The sequence below is a fragment of the Dermacentor silvarum genome, chromosome 7 (assembly GCF_013339745.2).
Source record: "Dermacentor silvarum isolate Dsil-2018 chromosome 7, BIME_Dsil_1.4, whole genome shotgun sequence".
Taxonomy (NCBI): Eukaryota; Metazoa; Arthropoda; class Arachnida; order Ixodida; family Ixodidae; genus Dermacentor; species Dermacentor silvarum.
In genome coordinates, this window is record NC_051160.1 from 21,891,872 (window position 1) to 21,909,087 (window position 17,216).

General features: G+C 45.0%; 1 protein-coding gene across 1 annotated transcript; it reads left to right on the forward strand.

Annotated features, from left to right (window-relative positions):
• The first annotated feature begins 92 nt into the window (after positions 1-92).
• LOC119457692 (N-alpha-acetyltransferase 30) lies at positions 93-13,452 on the forward strand. Its single transcript, XM_037719338.2, has 4 exons — positions 93-1,038; positions 8,144-8,267; positions 10,346-10,401; positions 11,721-13,452. Exons 1-4 carry the CDS (start codon positions 484-486, stop codon positions 11,856-11,858), a joined length of 873 nt encoding a protein of 290 aa, XP_037575266.1. The 5' UTR covers positions 93-483; the 3' UTR covers positions 11,859-13,452.
• Positions 13,453-17,216: the final 3,764 nt, after the last annotated feature.

The following is a 17,216-nucleotide window of genomic DNA, read 5'->3' on the forward strand; positions in this document are numbered from 1 at the left end:
CGTTAACGCCAACAATAAAAGAAAACGTCCGCGACAAAAGTGAACGTGGGTGGTTGCGGTTGTTTTTGCGACCTCGCAGCCTCTCGTCTGGTGAACTTCAGAGATTGTCGTAGGCGGGGCTAGATCGAGGAGACCAGAGCGTCCTGCATTGTTTGTTTCGTTTGTTCTTTCAAGCTTCCACTCCCATGTGATTTCGTCACAGCTCGTGCGCCTTGCGCGGAGCGTTACATTAACACATCGCTGTAATGAGCATGCGTCACGGACCCCTCTACAATCGTGCTGAAATGAACAGACCTGCGGTGCTCGCGCTGTTCGATTAATAAGTGGAGGCAATTCTTCGATTTTATTTTCCTCACTGATGCTAACGGCACGTCGTGCGATGTAGTAGGAGTGCGCGTCAATCGTTGGATGGAGTGTGCGGCCGTCGGGTGGAGCAGAGCGTCGAAGTATGAGCCGGAGCTCCCGAGCTCGTGTCCATGAACGATGGAAGATCCCGACCGTGCGGACCATTCGCCAGTAGGCTTAGAAGGTTACAGCGACCACACGGCAGGATGCCACCACCGGGGCTCCGAGGCAGCTGACCGACTCGCTGACGGCCTGGCCGCCGGCGAAGATGCGGACCACGATTTCTGGAAAGTTTCTGACGAACTGCTTGCGGCTCATCTCAAGAAGACACTGAGTCTGAGCCGCCGCGATGCGGCTCCCAACGGGTGCTCCGTCGTGGGTGTCGGGCCGTCGGACAAGCTCAACGGTGTCGTGCACTGGCACAGCGACGACGGCGAGAGCCCGCCGCAATCAACCTTTCAACGACCTCCTAGCCCGTCCAGTGATTTTCGGTTGGCCGGCGTCAGCGACGGTGTGCGCGCGCCGCCGAGCCCGTGTGCCGACGGTGGCGGCGAAGGCATCGCGTACGTTGCGTACGAGTCCGAACGGCAGATGCCAGACATTATGCGCCTGTTTCAGAAGGACCTCTCCGAACCTTACTCCATATACACGTACCGGTACTTCATACACAATTGGCCACGATTGTGCTTTCTGGTAAGGATGCGCCGCGTCGCCTCGCTGCTTTCTCGCCTTCATGCTCGCCTTGTATACATGTACTCGAGGGGTCGGCGCTTGGCGCACAGCTTTTGTTTCTTCCAGTGTTTTTGTGTGACGCGAGCTCTCAGCCAGCGAAGTCCGGCACGTCTCGGATGTGTTCCAAGTGTAGCGGAAGCGTTCATGTGGTCTGGCTGGAGAGCGCGAGTTAAAAAGTCGTGCTGTGCGGCCGAGGGCGACGGCAGCTCAGGGTCAAAAGCGCAGACGACACGAAACGGCACGGCGGGTTTTCTTTCTTTCTTTTTTTTTTTTTTTTTTTTTTTCTGTAGCCGCGTCGAACCTCGGTTGTGTATGTGTGCGTTTATACGGACGCTGGACTACTTCCAAAGTTTTTCGGGGTGCGACGCTCTGTGGTTAGTGCGCCCTGCAACCTTCGCTTTTGGAGCGTCCAAGGGCCGATAGCTGGCGGTACTTTCGAAAGAAGGCCACGTGACGTGGGAGAGAGAGAGAAAATAGAAAAAAAATCAAGGCCGTCAGCGTTGAGCTTCGTACTACTATCTGGCTATCTGCCGGAAGGCCAACAGCTTTCTGCTGATCAACACTGTTACTGTGCTTTGCGCGCGGGTTAAGGTCAGCGATAAAATGCAGCTGGTTTCCGATCTAGAGCGTTGCTTCAGATATCACGTAATGGATGGCATAACTTCGACTCTGACATATTTCTGTATCAATACCCTGTTAGTGTTATTCCTCAAGTGCAAGGTTTCTCTTTCCTGCTCTTAAGGGAGGTTAAGGTCAGATGCCATTTGTCCTGTAGTCACCTTCACTCTGTTCTTTCTCCAAATTGCACAACCTTCTACAACCGTAAGTTTAGCTTAGTCGTACTTTTGCCTTTGCTTACATAGAACAAGGCACACTTAAGTCCTACACAAAAGCAAAGCCTACTTGAGGTACAACTAGCCTTATGACTTCTTGCTGGACACATATGCAGAATGCGCAAAGCCACGCATGGAGTCTAGGAGGCACTACAGTGCCTTTGCTGGCTCTTATTTAGACGATGGCACTGCATGAATCACTCGGAGCGTGTTATCAGTTAATCACAAATTTTTGCCCATTAGCATATGCTAGAAATAGTACTGGCAAGGTTTGCCTGCTAATTGATCATAGCTTACATATTTTCTACTGCCCTCACATAATCGAAACAAGTCCCATATGATTGCAATTGACCACACTCAAAAATTTTTTCACACCCGTAGAACAGTACTGCAGATCGAAAACCAAAAAGAGCGCTGGTGGTCACGATGAGCCGTTTAGCATCTGGGACTACTATACTCTGTTTTATTAATTCCTCTCAGCACTGTGGAAGCTACAGCGTTCTAGACCAATTAGAAAGGCCTTCCACACCCAAAACCTGGTTCCACGCCCATCGGTTAGCAGCGACCGCTGCAGCGCAGGCAGCATCTACAAACACCGTGGAACTGCGCAGCGAGATCAGCTGTTGTGAGATCAGTGGTAGAAAATTCGCTCCGATACTGATGAGGCGCGCATCTTCGAGTTGCCAGAGTTCTTTAATGCATCAAGATACAGAGGCGATGGTAGTAAGCAGTGGGTGCAGAAGAAATGCTCGGCCAGCGTGTAACATCGCACGAGATTGTGGCACCACCCCTCAATTCCTCTTGCAATCCACCTGTACAGGGTACGCTCGCTGGTTTGTAAGTGCAGCCGTTCTCTTAATTACAGAGTTTGTGCTTGCACCTTCACCGCACTGTTCCAAGCACGTTCAATGCCAGCTGCTTCGCTCCTCTTACGTAAAAGAACAGCTTGGAATGATACTGCACAGGCGAGTCAGTGGACGCCATTTTCTTAAAGGGTGAATCACTGCTTAGAAGGGAGCCATCCACAGTGTTGTGGCTGTGCCATCTGCACATATCAATTCAGCTAGTGCAGAAGCAATGAATTGATGGTACATTTGTACCATCACTTGTTGTACTTGTGTTCTTAGCACATTGTCACTTGAACAAGTGGAGAGCTTTATTTTCACTATCATAGAGGCTCAATAAATATTTTATCAAAATGCGAAGCAGAATTGTGCAAAAAAAAAAACACATCTGCAACCTGCAGGGAAGCTTCCTAGTGAACATCTGCCGACAAAACCACTTGTGAAGGCCATTCAGTCCAGCAACTGGTTCCAAACTATGGCACTACATCCCACTGTGCAAGAAGCTGCGCTTGCAGGCCACATAGCTTTGGCTCTACTGCGAGGAACAACTGAAACAGAGTTTAGAAGTGCATTACATGCAGAGAGTTAAATGCAATTGTTATTTGCTGTGAACATTGCATCAGCATTGCATTGTGAGAATTTTTCACTGCATTAAGTAAAATAGGATGGCACATGTGTTCTCACATTTATTGCATTTCACATGATTTTGGGTTTAAATAATTGTGCTGTCTGTGATATTCAATTGATTACAGCACTTATTGTGCTGGCTGCATTCTATTGCAGTAGGGAACCTTGCACAGCTTGTAATGTGTGCACTCTTTGGCTGCTTCCGACTGATTGCTAGAGCCCTCTGAATGATGCTGTGCCACATCACGGCTGGTACTTGGGTGGCATGGAAGGTTCATGACCAGAAAAATAGTTATCAAATAATGTTTTGTAGTTACTAAAGGGTGCAGTTGTGAGAGATATGACAGAGAACACCAAATTCACTTTTAAACAATTATTCCTGATGTGTGGCTCTGAATCTTGTATGAATCTCATATATTTCAATGTAACAGGTTAAGTTGCTGTTTATTATCATTATTTTCTGTTTCAGTTATTCTTTCAACAGGCAGTGAGTGGATTACAAATAATATAAAGAGGGTGGTCACAGAGACTTCAATGGGACATCAGTATATGGAATATAAACAAGTAGCTTTACTGTTAAAGATTATCTCATTGAGCAATTTTATACCAGGCGTTTGTGTTGAGTTACTATGGTCTCTTGACACTAGTTGGGGTGTTCCCTTTAATTACGTCACTTATTTATTCAAGTTCTTTGAAAAGGACTTCTGTTGGACAAGGCAAAACAGTAGGTTAAGCATCTCTTGGCAACTGGTGCAGTTCGGTATCCCGGTTCTGTGCGGCAAATGTCAAGCCAACAGTACTAAACATAAATCTCAAGTCTATCGCATGAAACGGAGATCACGGTCGGTCGCTGGCACTCTTCCACGGTGGCTTTGGCATTGGAGGCAGCGATGCGATGTGGGCATGCGGGTCGAGAGGCAGGCCCCCAAACAGATGCCCGACTTTGAAAATAGACACGCAGAAAGTTGGGTCAGCACGAAGCTATTTCTGGGAGCACGCCCAGGCGTGCCCAGCTGCTGTCACTATGTAGGCAGTGTGTGACGTCACTGTCTCATCACGTGCCTGTCGCTTGTTAATTGTAAGTGCTTGCATGCCTGCACCTTTTTAGCACATAGCCATTTCAGCAAATAGTATGCTTTGTTTCTTCAGAAGGTTGCAAGGTTTTCCTAAAATAACGACTTTCTTCGTCAAGTTTGTTTTCGTTGCACTGCTGACGTCTGTGTTCAAAGTGTTTCTATATTCAAGAAAATGAGGAGTTTAGAAAAGGTTGCTTTGATCGTTCAAGGAGTGTTTTCCGGTTGTCAATTTTAACATGTTTCTTGGTTGCAAGTTGCTATAAATAAGGCTGAACGGCTTGTTCAGTGGTCTTTTGTTGTGCCAAAATGTTTGGTTTGCATGGAGGTTATTCCTTACACAGTAGGCTGCTGCTTATAAGGACAGATCCACAAGTTCCCGGAATTATTCTATTGAAAACTGTACACATAGCCTGTAAATTATTATTATTATTTTTTTTTGTTAATCTCCTTCAAAGTAATCTCCTTTAAAGCTTAGAAGCACTCGTTGAGGCCATTTTATGCATGGTCTTTTACTGTGTGCTGTGTTGGTCTCTGTTTCTCTGGAGAAATCTCGCTTCCCTGAGCTTAGCCTTCATTACAATGTGTTAAGGCACGAACCAAAGTGAAACATGAGAAGCACAGAAAAAAGCGTCATCAGAACTCTGTAGTCTGGGCAGCCACCTGCTTGAAAGCTGTTAACTTCCAGTCAGCAATCCACCTGGTGTCTGTTTGGTAGCAAATCACCGGCAGACAATTATACGTAAATCAAATTTACTTCCACAGCTCCAATTTTCATGTTCGACAGAACCTTGTCGCATGTCCAAACAAGGCTCACACTTCGACTGCTACCAGTTTCTTGTCAAGGGAATACGTCAGGAATCGTCTGTAGCACGTTGCTGAGGCAATGTATATTGCCTCTCCACCAGACCTTCCATCAGAATTTGGTCGAAGGTCCTGTAGACAACTCAAGGACTTCAGAATGTTCTTTGACGATCAAGTGGCAATCTTGATGAATCTTTGAGCTGACTTTGGTCTATTTGCATCGGTTATCCCAGTTAAAAGTCATCCAGATCAGTCATCATCCTTCACGTACATCCTGCCATTCTTTAATAGGTTGAACCACTAACTGTGGCACCTTCTCCAAATGCTTGCAGTATCTGGTGAGTCTCCATTACCAACCTTCCCAGTCAGGAACAAAACTTCACACATTCTTTGTTCTTTCAATTCACTCATCTTGGCCAACATGAAAAACCATCAGCATACCATAACAGAAGTGCATGATGTCAATGAATACCTTTGTCCTCTACAAGAAAAACAACCAGATGCACTCATTAGTAGTACTAGAAGCATCATCTAGTGGCAGAGCAGCATAGCTCTCTCTGTCGATGCTGTGCAGCATATTTTTGAAGCTTTTGGATCGGTCCTTGTAGTTCCTAGAAATCTTTGGTAATGATGTGCATGCTGTAAGGAGAAAATCTCTTCACAGAATTGTGGAGAGCAAATTTTTTTCTCCTGGTTTTATTTTTTTGCTAGTCTTTGGAAGCTGCTCTGAGAATGGCAAAGCTGCATTTCCATCTGCTGTTCAGTTTTGAGTCCTATCTTGCATACTCTAGTGGTCAGGCTAGCCTGCTTGCAATGCCAGTAATGTTAACTTATCAGTCTACCATGACCATGTACCTCTTGAATGTTGATGCTGTCAACCACACACAAAAATCTCCTGTTGCATAAGACAGTTAATATTCTGAAAATGTATGGGGCCAACTTTTAAGAAGCAACATATTATCATGATGGGATGTGATGACTCCCTGCAACCCTCACAGTCATGTTGATTTTTGAACATTTCCGAGACATCATTCATGCACGTAGATGAGAATTTGTATTGCTTGCACAAACTTGTCAGAGGGAAGGCACCCCTCAGTCACGATAGCAGGGGCAAGATCGCGCAACCATCTCACTTTCTGATTGTTCACTTCACCTCCTATGTTACTTAGTAGGCAATGTTCAATTTGCGCTCTCGCTTCACTGCAGTGACGGCCGCTGATAAAGCACGGTGCCCGCGAATCACGAGATCACAAGTGAACATTCGAAAAGCGAGATACTTGCGCAATCTCGCCTCAAGTGGCGTGTGAGCTATGTTTTTTCAAGTGGCATTTTTGATCACACTCTTCGCCTTGCTGCCCTGCTCTCAGAAGCAGCATGAATGTTCCCTTTGCAGGATGGGAATCCCTGCTCCTTTGTTTTTGCCCGCTACGTAAAATTACTTGAGACAACTCTGGCTTTACACTCTAAAAATATTGCTGGCTCTCCCGTAATTGAGAACAGATGTAAGCGTGAAATGGCTACCATATGGCTTCTTTTGCTGCCTGTGGTGCCGCTGCCTTCCAACCACTTTTCTTCTTCCAACAGTGAGCGCACTCATGTCTGTCACTACTTTTTCTTGTCGCGTCGAAGTGGTCGGCTGCAAATGTGCTGCCTTAGGTAGGTGTCCGTGATGCGCTGGACTCTGTCGGCTTTCTCATGCAGCGTGACGCCATCTCTCGAGGCGCCGCAAAAGCCACGCCGCAGAACTCGCCGACCGCTGGCGTTGAAAAAAGCACAGGGAATCCTGTTTCAGGGCCAAAAGATGACAATCAAGTGTATGGTGCCCTGTGTCTGCCTTTTGAACGTTGCTACTGGAAATGACAAATAGAACTTCAGCGTATTAGAAGTTACAGCTTGAATGATATTGTGAACGAAAATCGTAAGAACAACTTTGAAGCAGTGTTTTTTGTAACTTGTTTGGGCAGTAACTAGCATATGTAATGCGGTCCTGTACTAATTGGGTTGGGGGCTAGAGACCGCATTTTCTGACTGGTTGTCCAGATGTTTTCATTTTTTTCTCGCAACAATGGGCCCAGATGTTCTCGTTTGAGTGCCCATGTAACAGCTCTGCTTAGGCTGATAAAGGCTGATGATGATAACGGCTCTGGATTTTGGCTCAAGGTCACTTGAAGGTCGCCTAAAACGGGAGCTAAAGGTATTTCATGCTTTAGAAAGTTTACGCCCTTTGGAGCGTATCTTCCTCCAACAACAATAATCGTCATCCATCTTGCTTGCATTTCCTTTCTTGAAAACTCTGCGCTCGCTGCTTTCCTGTCAAGAATGCTGTGTCATGCTGATAATGTGCATGCCGTTCATGACCTGGAAGCACTAGGCACACAGCATTAGTGAAAGAAAAGTCATCCAAGATGACAAGTATTGTTTGGGGACGAGATAAGACCCAAAGTGTGCAAACGTTTCTTAGAGTGTAGTGTCTACAGGAGCTACATGTATGTTGCTTCAAAGCGTAAAAAAATAATGCCACAAGAACGTCTGAAGCCACAGGCACAAAGATTAGACTGACTGGAGTATGCATCGTTCTTGTGGTTGCTGAATGATTACTGCGCTAGGGTTCCCTTTGGTAATCTTGATAGGAAATTCTGTGGCTATTCCAGTTGTCTTGCCACTGTCCTCTCAGTGGAAGTTGGTATCAGCTTGACTTGGGGGGGGGAGGTGGTCTGTGATCTGACAATGTTGCTGGCCACCTGCAACTGCTGTTGGTTGGGCAGTACTTACTGCACTATGTGCCCCATCCTGTTGCAGTTCACATTGTGAGACGAAGTCATTCCATTTGGAGAGCTCCAATTACAATATGTGCGCAGCATGACACAGTGCTCTTGCTTCGCAGGCGATGGACGGTGAAGCGTGTGTCGGTGCCATTGTTTGCAAGTTGGATGTTCACAAGAAGTTGGTCAAGCGAGGCTACATTGCAATGCTGGCCGTAGACTCCAAGTACCGCAAGAGGAAGATAGGTGAGTGCTTGTTTGTCGTGCTTGTGTGTGAACTTGAATAAATTCTGCATACCGTGTTCGTGAAATGTAGTGATCTTTTCCTTTATTTTATTATTATTTTTCAGCCAACCATAATTAAGGTTTCCTGTAGATGTGCAAGATGTGTAAATGTGCACAACTCAGAACTCTGGAATTCGTCGCATAATTTCGCTCTTCAAATAAGAAAAGGAATGAGTAGTGGCTGCAAATCATTGTAAGGAGGCATTAATAAGTGTCTATAAGTTAGTTTAGGCTGGTAGAGTATTCTTTCAATTGTCTGTTCAATTCTTCTCTTTATCATGCAAAAATAGTTATTACTCCAATCCCTCCTTTAATTCAGTGCCCTCAGGGTGATGCTGATCATCTCAGTGGGCTGTAACAGACTTCACCGTATTTTTGTACGTCTTGTTCGTTTTTGTCCTGGAATAGCTTCTAGATTTTGTGCACTTGTTTTTCGTGTTCCCTTCGTGTATTCATTCCTGCATGAACCTCTAAAAAGCTTGCAGTATACAATAAAAAATAGAAAATTTTTTATTTGCAAGGTTGAGTATCTTGCACTTTTGGTTTCAGTGTAAATGCACCCTTGTTGATGAATATCAATGCTTAGCTAGCACTAAGCAGGCAGTATCAAAACTCTTGAAATGTTGGGAAGTGGATAGGCGACATGCACAGAGGCATTTCTACCCGCCTTTCTGTATGTCTCTCTTTTGGCTTATCATCTACTTAAACATTCACTTTTCATGTCCCAGAACTGTAGTCTAAATCCAACCTAATTTGGCATTTCTTTCTGGTGTTCATTTGAAATAGTGCCCATTGTAGGTGTGACCAGATTTATTAATTACAAATTCGACTGGTCATTTGAGTGTCCTTTCAGAGTGCCCTGACGGTCGTGTAATAGGACAGTAACGCTGTATTACACAAAATATTCCAGTGTCATTATTGTGGCTTTATTAACATTGTAGGGGCATGCCTATTGTCTCGATAAAGCTTACTTTGTTCAACAGCCTTCCAAGCTTCACAGGAATGCCTGGAAACGACCAGTTGAATGTTCAATCATTTTTGTCATGCAGAATGATTAAACGCCGTTTGTGCACTCTGTAAGTCATGACTGTAAACTGCAATTAAGAGGCTTGGAAGGTCTTGTTTACTTTTCACGGTATATGAGAATGCTGCTGTTGTGCAAGGGTGAGGATCTTGGCTTGTAGCTGCAGACAAAGCTGATAACTGTCAATTCTTAGAAGACTGTTATGTTTGATTACAGTGACTGGAAGATGTGTATATTACAGTTCATTGGCCACACTCGCCAATGTGTTCTCTGTGCAAAGTTCCCGAGGACTTGCATCATGTTGAGTTACTGGAGTCATTGCTTGTCAGAAGGTCTCTGAAAGCAATGCTACACTTGCATCCCAACTTGAGGCCTTAGTGGCGGGACATTGTAGGCCCATGGAGTAGCACCACCTGCTTGTTGCGCGCAACGAAGGCACTCTTAGTTTTTTCTTCGTTCTACAGGTCTCAAAGAGACTTGGTGAGCACAGTCGAACCCGGATATATCGAACCCACATATAACAACTTGTTGTAGAACATTTTTTGTTCCACAGTTTTGTAGAACATTTTTTTTTTTTATTTTGCATATCGAATTACCTATACAGTCGAACCCGGATATACCGAGTCTGAAGGGGATCCCAAAAAGTTTGTTATATAGGTAATTCGATATGTAAAATTTAAAAAAATTATTTAAAAATTCTCAAGTGGATTTTACTGCTATTCGTTATACACAATAATTTGTTATATGTGGCTTCGACTGTATAACGAACTCTTTTGGGGATCCCCTTCAGATTCGATATACCCGGGTTCAACTGTAGTCTTAATGTGCATGTTGGTTTTGTGGGTATATGGCCCATTTTGGTGTTTTCGTGATCACTATGTATATAATCTCATTTTCTACCTAACACCTAGAGCAGCCTGCCAGGTTGACTAATATCTCAAGCTTCTCATTAAACTCAGCGTCTCTGTTTATGTGAAGTTTTCGACTCATATTGACCCCTTTCTTTATTTACTAGGTTCTACACTGGTGCTAAAGGCGATACGGGCCATGATAAGCGATGATGCTGACGAAGTAAGTTTACATTTTTTTAATGACTGCTTTAAAGTTGACATTGAGATGTAACTGCGCTGTTTTTTCACACTAAAGGGACATTAAATAGGGGTATTGTTTCAGAGCTATATTTTCAATAATTTGGTCAGAAAGGGTTTATTTTTATTGGAGAAAATAAAGACCAACCTTTTCTTTTTCCCTTCCAAACTCTCGTGCTGGTATGTCATTATGATGTCATGGGGACATCTAAGTATTAGGCCGTTTTTATTGTAGTTCTGGAACAAGTTATGGAAGTGCTGCACTTTGCAATTTGTTTCACCTGTGCAATATGGAATCTTCTGCACGTTGCCATTCATTTCATCTGGTGCATGCTTCATGCAGAATGAGTTTACATCATTCCCTGCACTTACAGGACAGGTAGTGCTAGGCTTGTGCAGGAGGTGCTGGGCCGGTTATGCTGAAGCATGGAACTGGCACTGAACTGCCCTAAACTACTAGTTCACATGAAATGCAGGGCAAATTGAGCTTGCTGTCACTTTAGAAGTGGCAGCACCGTTGGTGCAGTTTTCAATGTGTCACATTGAGAGGCAGGCGTACTAGTAAAACACTCCCGAACATTTAAAATTGGCGGCTGTCAAATAGTTCTCAGATGGTAGGAGTCCTATGTATACGATTGCTGAAAGGAAGACACTTTTTTAGCTGGGCGGTCGCTTTTGATCACACTGGTATGTCAACTGAAGTAGGTGTCGGAGATGTGAAGTATTGCTTCAGAGATGGGCTTCCACGGTGTTGTTATTATTATTATTTTTTTTTTTGTAACTACTTGCAGCCTGAGAGCAGCACGAGTACTTTTTTTTTTGTCTTTCTGTGCAGCACAAGAGCACTGCCGAGTTCTTGTACCCTGTTTTCTTGCAATTATTCTTAGATTATGCGAACAAACATAAACTGGTTCAGAAAGGTTTGAACCTTTTTTGCTCTGGAATTGAACTGGAACTGAACCGTTTTCACTGAACTGGGAATTGAAAGAAGTTTTGATTTGGACACTGTGGTTCTGATATATTTCTGTATATGCAGGCTGTATGTGTAACATACAACCTGGGGTGTATGTATGGGCAGCAGGTTGTATGTGTATATAACATACAGCCTGCATACTGAGCTGCTCTAAGGGCAGAAGTCTTTGTGAGACCGTAGAGGCAAAAGGAAATTTGTTTGTTGATTTGTTCGTTCAATGATCTGATTCCTTGATGTTGGATGCCACTAGTGGTAGTGTCACTCTACAAGCCAACACTCCCTCTTCCGTCTTTTTTTTTTTTTTCCACCTTCTTTTTCCCTCTCCTTAGGTGGTGCTCGAGACGGAGATAACCAACAAGCCGGCACTTAGGTTGTACGAGAACCTGGGCTTCGTGCGTGACAAGCGGCTCTTCCGATACTACCTGAATGGGGTTGATGCCCTGAGGCTCAAGCTCTGGCTGCTATGATGATGTGCAAGTGGTGTGGCAATGGCAGCGACGTCCAGGCAAGAACTGACGAAGGGTGAAGAAGACTGCTCTGAGAGCCGCCTCGTGCAGAACTGACCGCTTCTTCACCGTCTCGTTTACTGAAGTTAGGGTGGCCATTATCTTCCTTCACACTCTTTTGTTTCCTCTTCTGCTCCCTCTTTAGCTTCACGCTCCCGAATGGGCCAGCTGCCAAATGCTTCCATTCAGTGGATTTTTTCCACTGACCGAGAAATCGACAAAGCCAGCCAATTCCAGAATCGTGTGCGCCGAGTCAAGTTTTTTTCTTCTACATGTGGGTAGAGCATTCTCGTTTACATGAGGTTTAGCAAGTGTCCAGCACCAAAAGAATTACCTTTTTTTTTTTTTTTTTCTGCATGTGGGAAACCTGTTTATCCAGGCAAATCAAGTATTGAGCGAAACCTGTTTATCAAGGCAAAACAAGTATTGAGCAGCCTGGTTTCCTACGAGTGCTGGCTGCTCGACTGCTGCTTGGTGCAGAACTGTGCTATAGGAAACAAGATTGCTGTGACAGTGGGTTCCTTATTTCAAGAAAAATTGTGGGTTTTATCTTTCCTTTCATGACCAAGTATCAGTGAACAGGTTGGTGCAGCAAGGCTTCAACACTTGCGTGCGCTCAGCGAATGTTTTTCTATTGTCTGTTCTTTCCAGCAGTTCTGAGCGAATCGTGTTTTGTTAATTGAGCATGCATCTGATTTTGTTTTACGCACTGAAAGTTGGCTGGAAGATATCATGCATTAATATAAGGACAACATAATTGCTTCAGGCCATTTGGCAATTTCATTGCGACACTTGCACAGTGATCATTCTATTCCGACTGGGTTGGTGTGTGGGATTGACTGTGGTTACATCGATGGTAAGGGACATCACCGATTCCTTGCTTTGTTGAAGCAGTTCCAATTGTTTCACCGGTGTTAGCTTGGCTGATGCTGTAGAAACATTGGTGGAGAGCCGTTTGGTGGGATGCTGATGGCTAAGGCACGATGCAACTTGGCATGTGGACACTCAATTTTGTTCTTTTCAGTGCAGACTGTTAATTAGGCAAGAAATGTTTTTGAAGGAAACCTGCTACATTTTGCAGTGAAACCTTGTCAAGAAGACTGCTGAGGAGTCTCTTCATTCTGCACTATGCTCTAGTTTGACTTAGGCATAATGGACTGATATGCTCACAACTTCGGATTCTTTTTTTGCTTGACTGGAAGCTCTGCATAGAGGATAGGAAAGTGTATCGTGTGGTCGATTAGCATTTCAGTGAAAGGGTGGAAGTAGCTATCGTTGAAGGCCGTTATAGAAGCGTATGACTTGAAAATTGTCGCCTGTTGCTAAAAGGAGCTTTCCTTTTTTTTTAGCTTGAAAGAGACCTTACCCTCTACTTCAGTGCGCATTCTATTTGGCATACTTTGCACGCATGTGATCGCCGAGGTCACTACCGACTACACTAGGCAGTTCTTGTTTGTTTATTTTTTTTCCCTTCAGTCTTCATTTTATGCCTGCACTGCAGCAGAACATTGTGTAAAAAAGCAAGCCGCCGCACTTGCCAAGAAAGCGTTTTCTGGTCCTAACAATCGCCCCTGAGTGATCCTTTTTGCTGGTGCGGAATAGAAGTTATAAGCCTGTTTCCTGGAAGTTTAATAAAAATTTAAGTATGTAAACAATGTATCTCTCTTTTTTCTAGCTGCTTGAAAGTTCAAATCTGATGTAGCGCACTCGATCACAGGAACCATGTGACACTAATTTTGCCACAGTCTGCTAGGCTGCAACTCTGCTTGATCATGCAGCACCATTTGCGCCCTTTCATCTGCTAGTGAGCCAAGTGCTTTGCAGTATGCCATGGGACAAATGCTGATTTGCTCACAACCTTTTGATGAAAAGTGGGACATATTGGTAACAGTTTTAAGTGCAATTTTAACGTACTAGTGGTGTTTTATGTGGCTACGTTTCTTGACCTTGTTCTAACATTTTTTTTTTTATTACATTTATTTCTATTTTCATCAACAAGGTGAAATGGTTGCGCCAATTGTTTATTTCCTCTTCCTTTATTGCTGTTCTGGACACAGTCTAAAAATTTAGAGTAAAGACACAGGAAAACATTCACCCACAATTACAATACTCCCTAATGAAAAATTTGAGCGCAGCTCTATACGCGTTTTCATTTTCATTTCGCGATATATGTATTGGTTGGCGCGGACAATTTGTTATCTGTGGCACATTGCAAAGGTAGAGAAGTGTGACACGACAGGCAGTGTGGGGGTGACACGTGGACACGATTGACAGCAATCACCACAGACAGACCTCAGCTCATGCAGCACTTTGTTTCAGTATATGGTATCGGTGGACGCGCTCCTCTGGTGCCATCTCGTAGCGGTCATCTCAAGCCTTGCGCGGCACTACGCTTTCATCTTTTGCTGTGCATAAGAGCTGCTCTCTAAAACCCAAGCCCACTTTTCCCCGTACTTCTTTATTAAAAAAAACTGTGCTGATTTTAAAGATTTTGACAGGGCAAGGCACCTCACTGTGCTATACCGACGCATGCCAATATAGATTATCCCTTAATTAGATTCACGCACATGCATAGCTTAGAAGCTTCATGATAAGCATCCGTTTTCAGAGAACTGTTACACTGAGCAGCCCTAAAAATTAAACAGCAAAAAGGTACAAAACACACATGTATAGTGTACACAGGCTGCTACCGATCATTTGACAGGTTGTCGGGAGAAGTCTAAAGTGAGCAACAAAGCCATGCAATGCCCACTTGGTGAAGTGGATAGTGCAGTGTTAAGCTTTCCAGTAGGTGACTCCTGTTAACAGCGAAGCTGTTTAAGTTAGCTGTAATTTGTGCGCGTGCCATGAATGAATTATCAGCATTGGCTCAAGCGTCATTGTCTTGCGCAGTTTAAGCCAGCCATAATTTGTGCGTATGCCACGAAATTATCATCATCAGCATTGGCACGAGCATCATCGTCTTCCGCAATTTAAGCCAGCCGTAATTTGTGCATGTGGCAGTTTCACGAAACTGCCATGCCTGGCGACGCCACGCAGACACGGCTCCGCCGAGCTCCTGCCAGCCAGCTGCGTGTTACTGCGCATGCGTTCTTACATCATCCTGGCGCATCTGTGCTCGCCGCCCGAGAGAAATAAATAAAAACAAAACGAATGTTCTTGGCAAGGTAGGATTCGAACCCGGGTACCCACGGTCCGAAGGCGAGCGTCATAACCGCTGCGTTATACACCCACGCTTGCAAAACGTGCATTTATGGGTACCATATGGTTGCATTGTACTGACGATTGCAACAGAACTTCGTGTGGGAGAGAGAAAGAAAAAATGAGAGCGAGAAAGACAGATAGAGAGATAACCTAGCTACAACCAAGAGACGCAATCACTCGGCCAGCTTCGCTGTGTCTTGAGCTTTGCACGGCCTAGTGCAAGCTTTCGCCTACCAACACCTTTTCCTTCCTATCCAAACCTATCAAGCCCCCCCCCCCCCTCCTCTGTTTAGTCAGCCTCCTGAATATTCACTTTTTCCAATGGTGCAGATACATTTACGTTCTAATTGATTTAAAGGACAATAACCACATCAGAGCCAGCCAGCTACCAAAAATAATTGCAAATGTTTTTTTTTTTTACTAGGATTAATTCACTCGCGTATTTTATTGAGCAAGATGTACTATTTGCTTTCTTGATACAGCCATATCTGCTGCACCCCAATTCTACAGTTTGGTGAGACAAAATTGGCTGCGGTTGAGAGGCCGTGCTCGATGAAGTATTCTTTGTGGCGACTGAAGGTTTAGGTCGCCGTTCATCTTGTGGCCAAAACTAGTATTACACTCTGCAAAATAAACATCAATTCAAGGGTTATATATATATATATATATATATATATATATCATAAGAAGCCAACAAACAATGACACCAAGAAGCACAGCATAGGGTAAATTATCTGCAGTTCTCGATTGAATGAAAGAACTGATGATAAATGGCAATGAAAAGTGGATGGAAAAAAATTCCACCACTAACTGCTGGGGGGGGGGGGGGGGGTGCAATGTTTTATGGCTTTAGAGTAATGGTAATTTCGACGGCACGCCGCCGCCCATAGCGGTGCTGCAATAACATTGAAATCAGTTGATAGGCTGGTTCTTTTATATACGAAAGGCTAGGGACGTCACGTCCCACGTCGCCAAACGCGGATTCAGGGGGGATGTCCTGACCCCCCCCCCCCCTCAGATTTCTGCATCGCCCCTCGCTGACAGGGTGATGGCCCTGTTCCAAAAAAATGTGGCTACCAGTATTCTTCAAAAGTATTTTTCGCAAGTACCAGTGGTAGCAGCCATGTAGAAGTAAAGCTAGCGCGCTCACTAGCTTAGTTAGCTGTTTTCTGTAGGGGTGCGGTGTCGCGAAGTTGCCGTAGTTATTTTTTCTCATGAACACCTTGGATCTCCTGGCGCCGGCTGTGCCTCACTCGTCCCGTCGACGGCGGCGAGCGAACGAGGGGACGTCCCTTTTGTAGCGAGAGCTACATTGGCCGCATTCTCGCCGTTTCGCTGTGGCCGCACCGCGAGCTGAGCCGTTGCCTAGCAACCACCGCAGCTGGCAGTGCCGCTCGCCGCGCCATCTGGCGTCGTCTGCTCGAGTTACCACGGCGCGGCGATGTGCCGCCGCATCTGGCATGACGTCAGAGGACGGGCCGGTGAAACCGCGTTGGAACAGAGGAGGAGCCGGCGTTGCATCGTATATATAGAAAAGGCGGCTCGGTGGGATTCGTCGGCAGATATGGAAAGTGAGTCGGAGAGACTAAGAAGCCAGGCTTCGTCGTCGGAACGAAACCAAGAGGAGGCAGCGAGCCGAGGAGACGGAGGAAGAACGAGCCGCACGCCACGAGAAGCGTAGTAAGTACGAACTGGTCGCGAGTGGATTCAGATGAGGATAGCACCCGAAACGTGTTCAAGTCACTGGACGACAACCCCTTCCTCCCGCCTCACCGACCATCAGGCCGTCTTTGTGGCAATTGAGAAACAAGATGAAGACTTTCAAAATAAATGCGTTACACTTGAAAATGTCTAGTCTTTAATGTAACCGTAACTTAACAAGAGGTAGCAACTAAACCTAAACACTCAGACGTACGAAGCTAAACGATAAAGATGTAACCGTAGAGAGAACCAAGCTAAAAAACAGTATGATTAACCGTACCTCTCGCTACGTACACCCAGGCATAACTGAGCCACAGCCATGTTTTTGTCAAGCACGCCTTTGTCCGCGCGAACTTAGATCAGATCGCCTTCGGGGTGTCGTCGATTGCCTCTTACTGTTACCTGGAAAAGAAA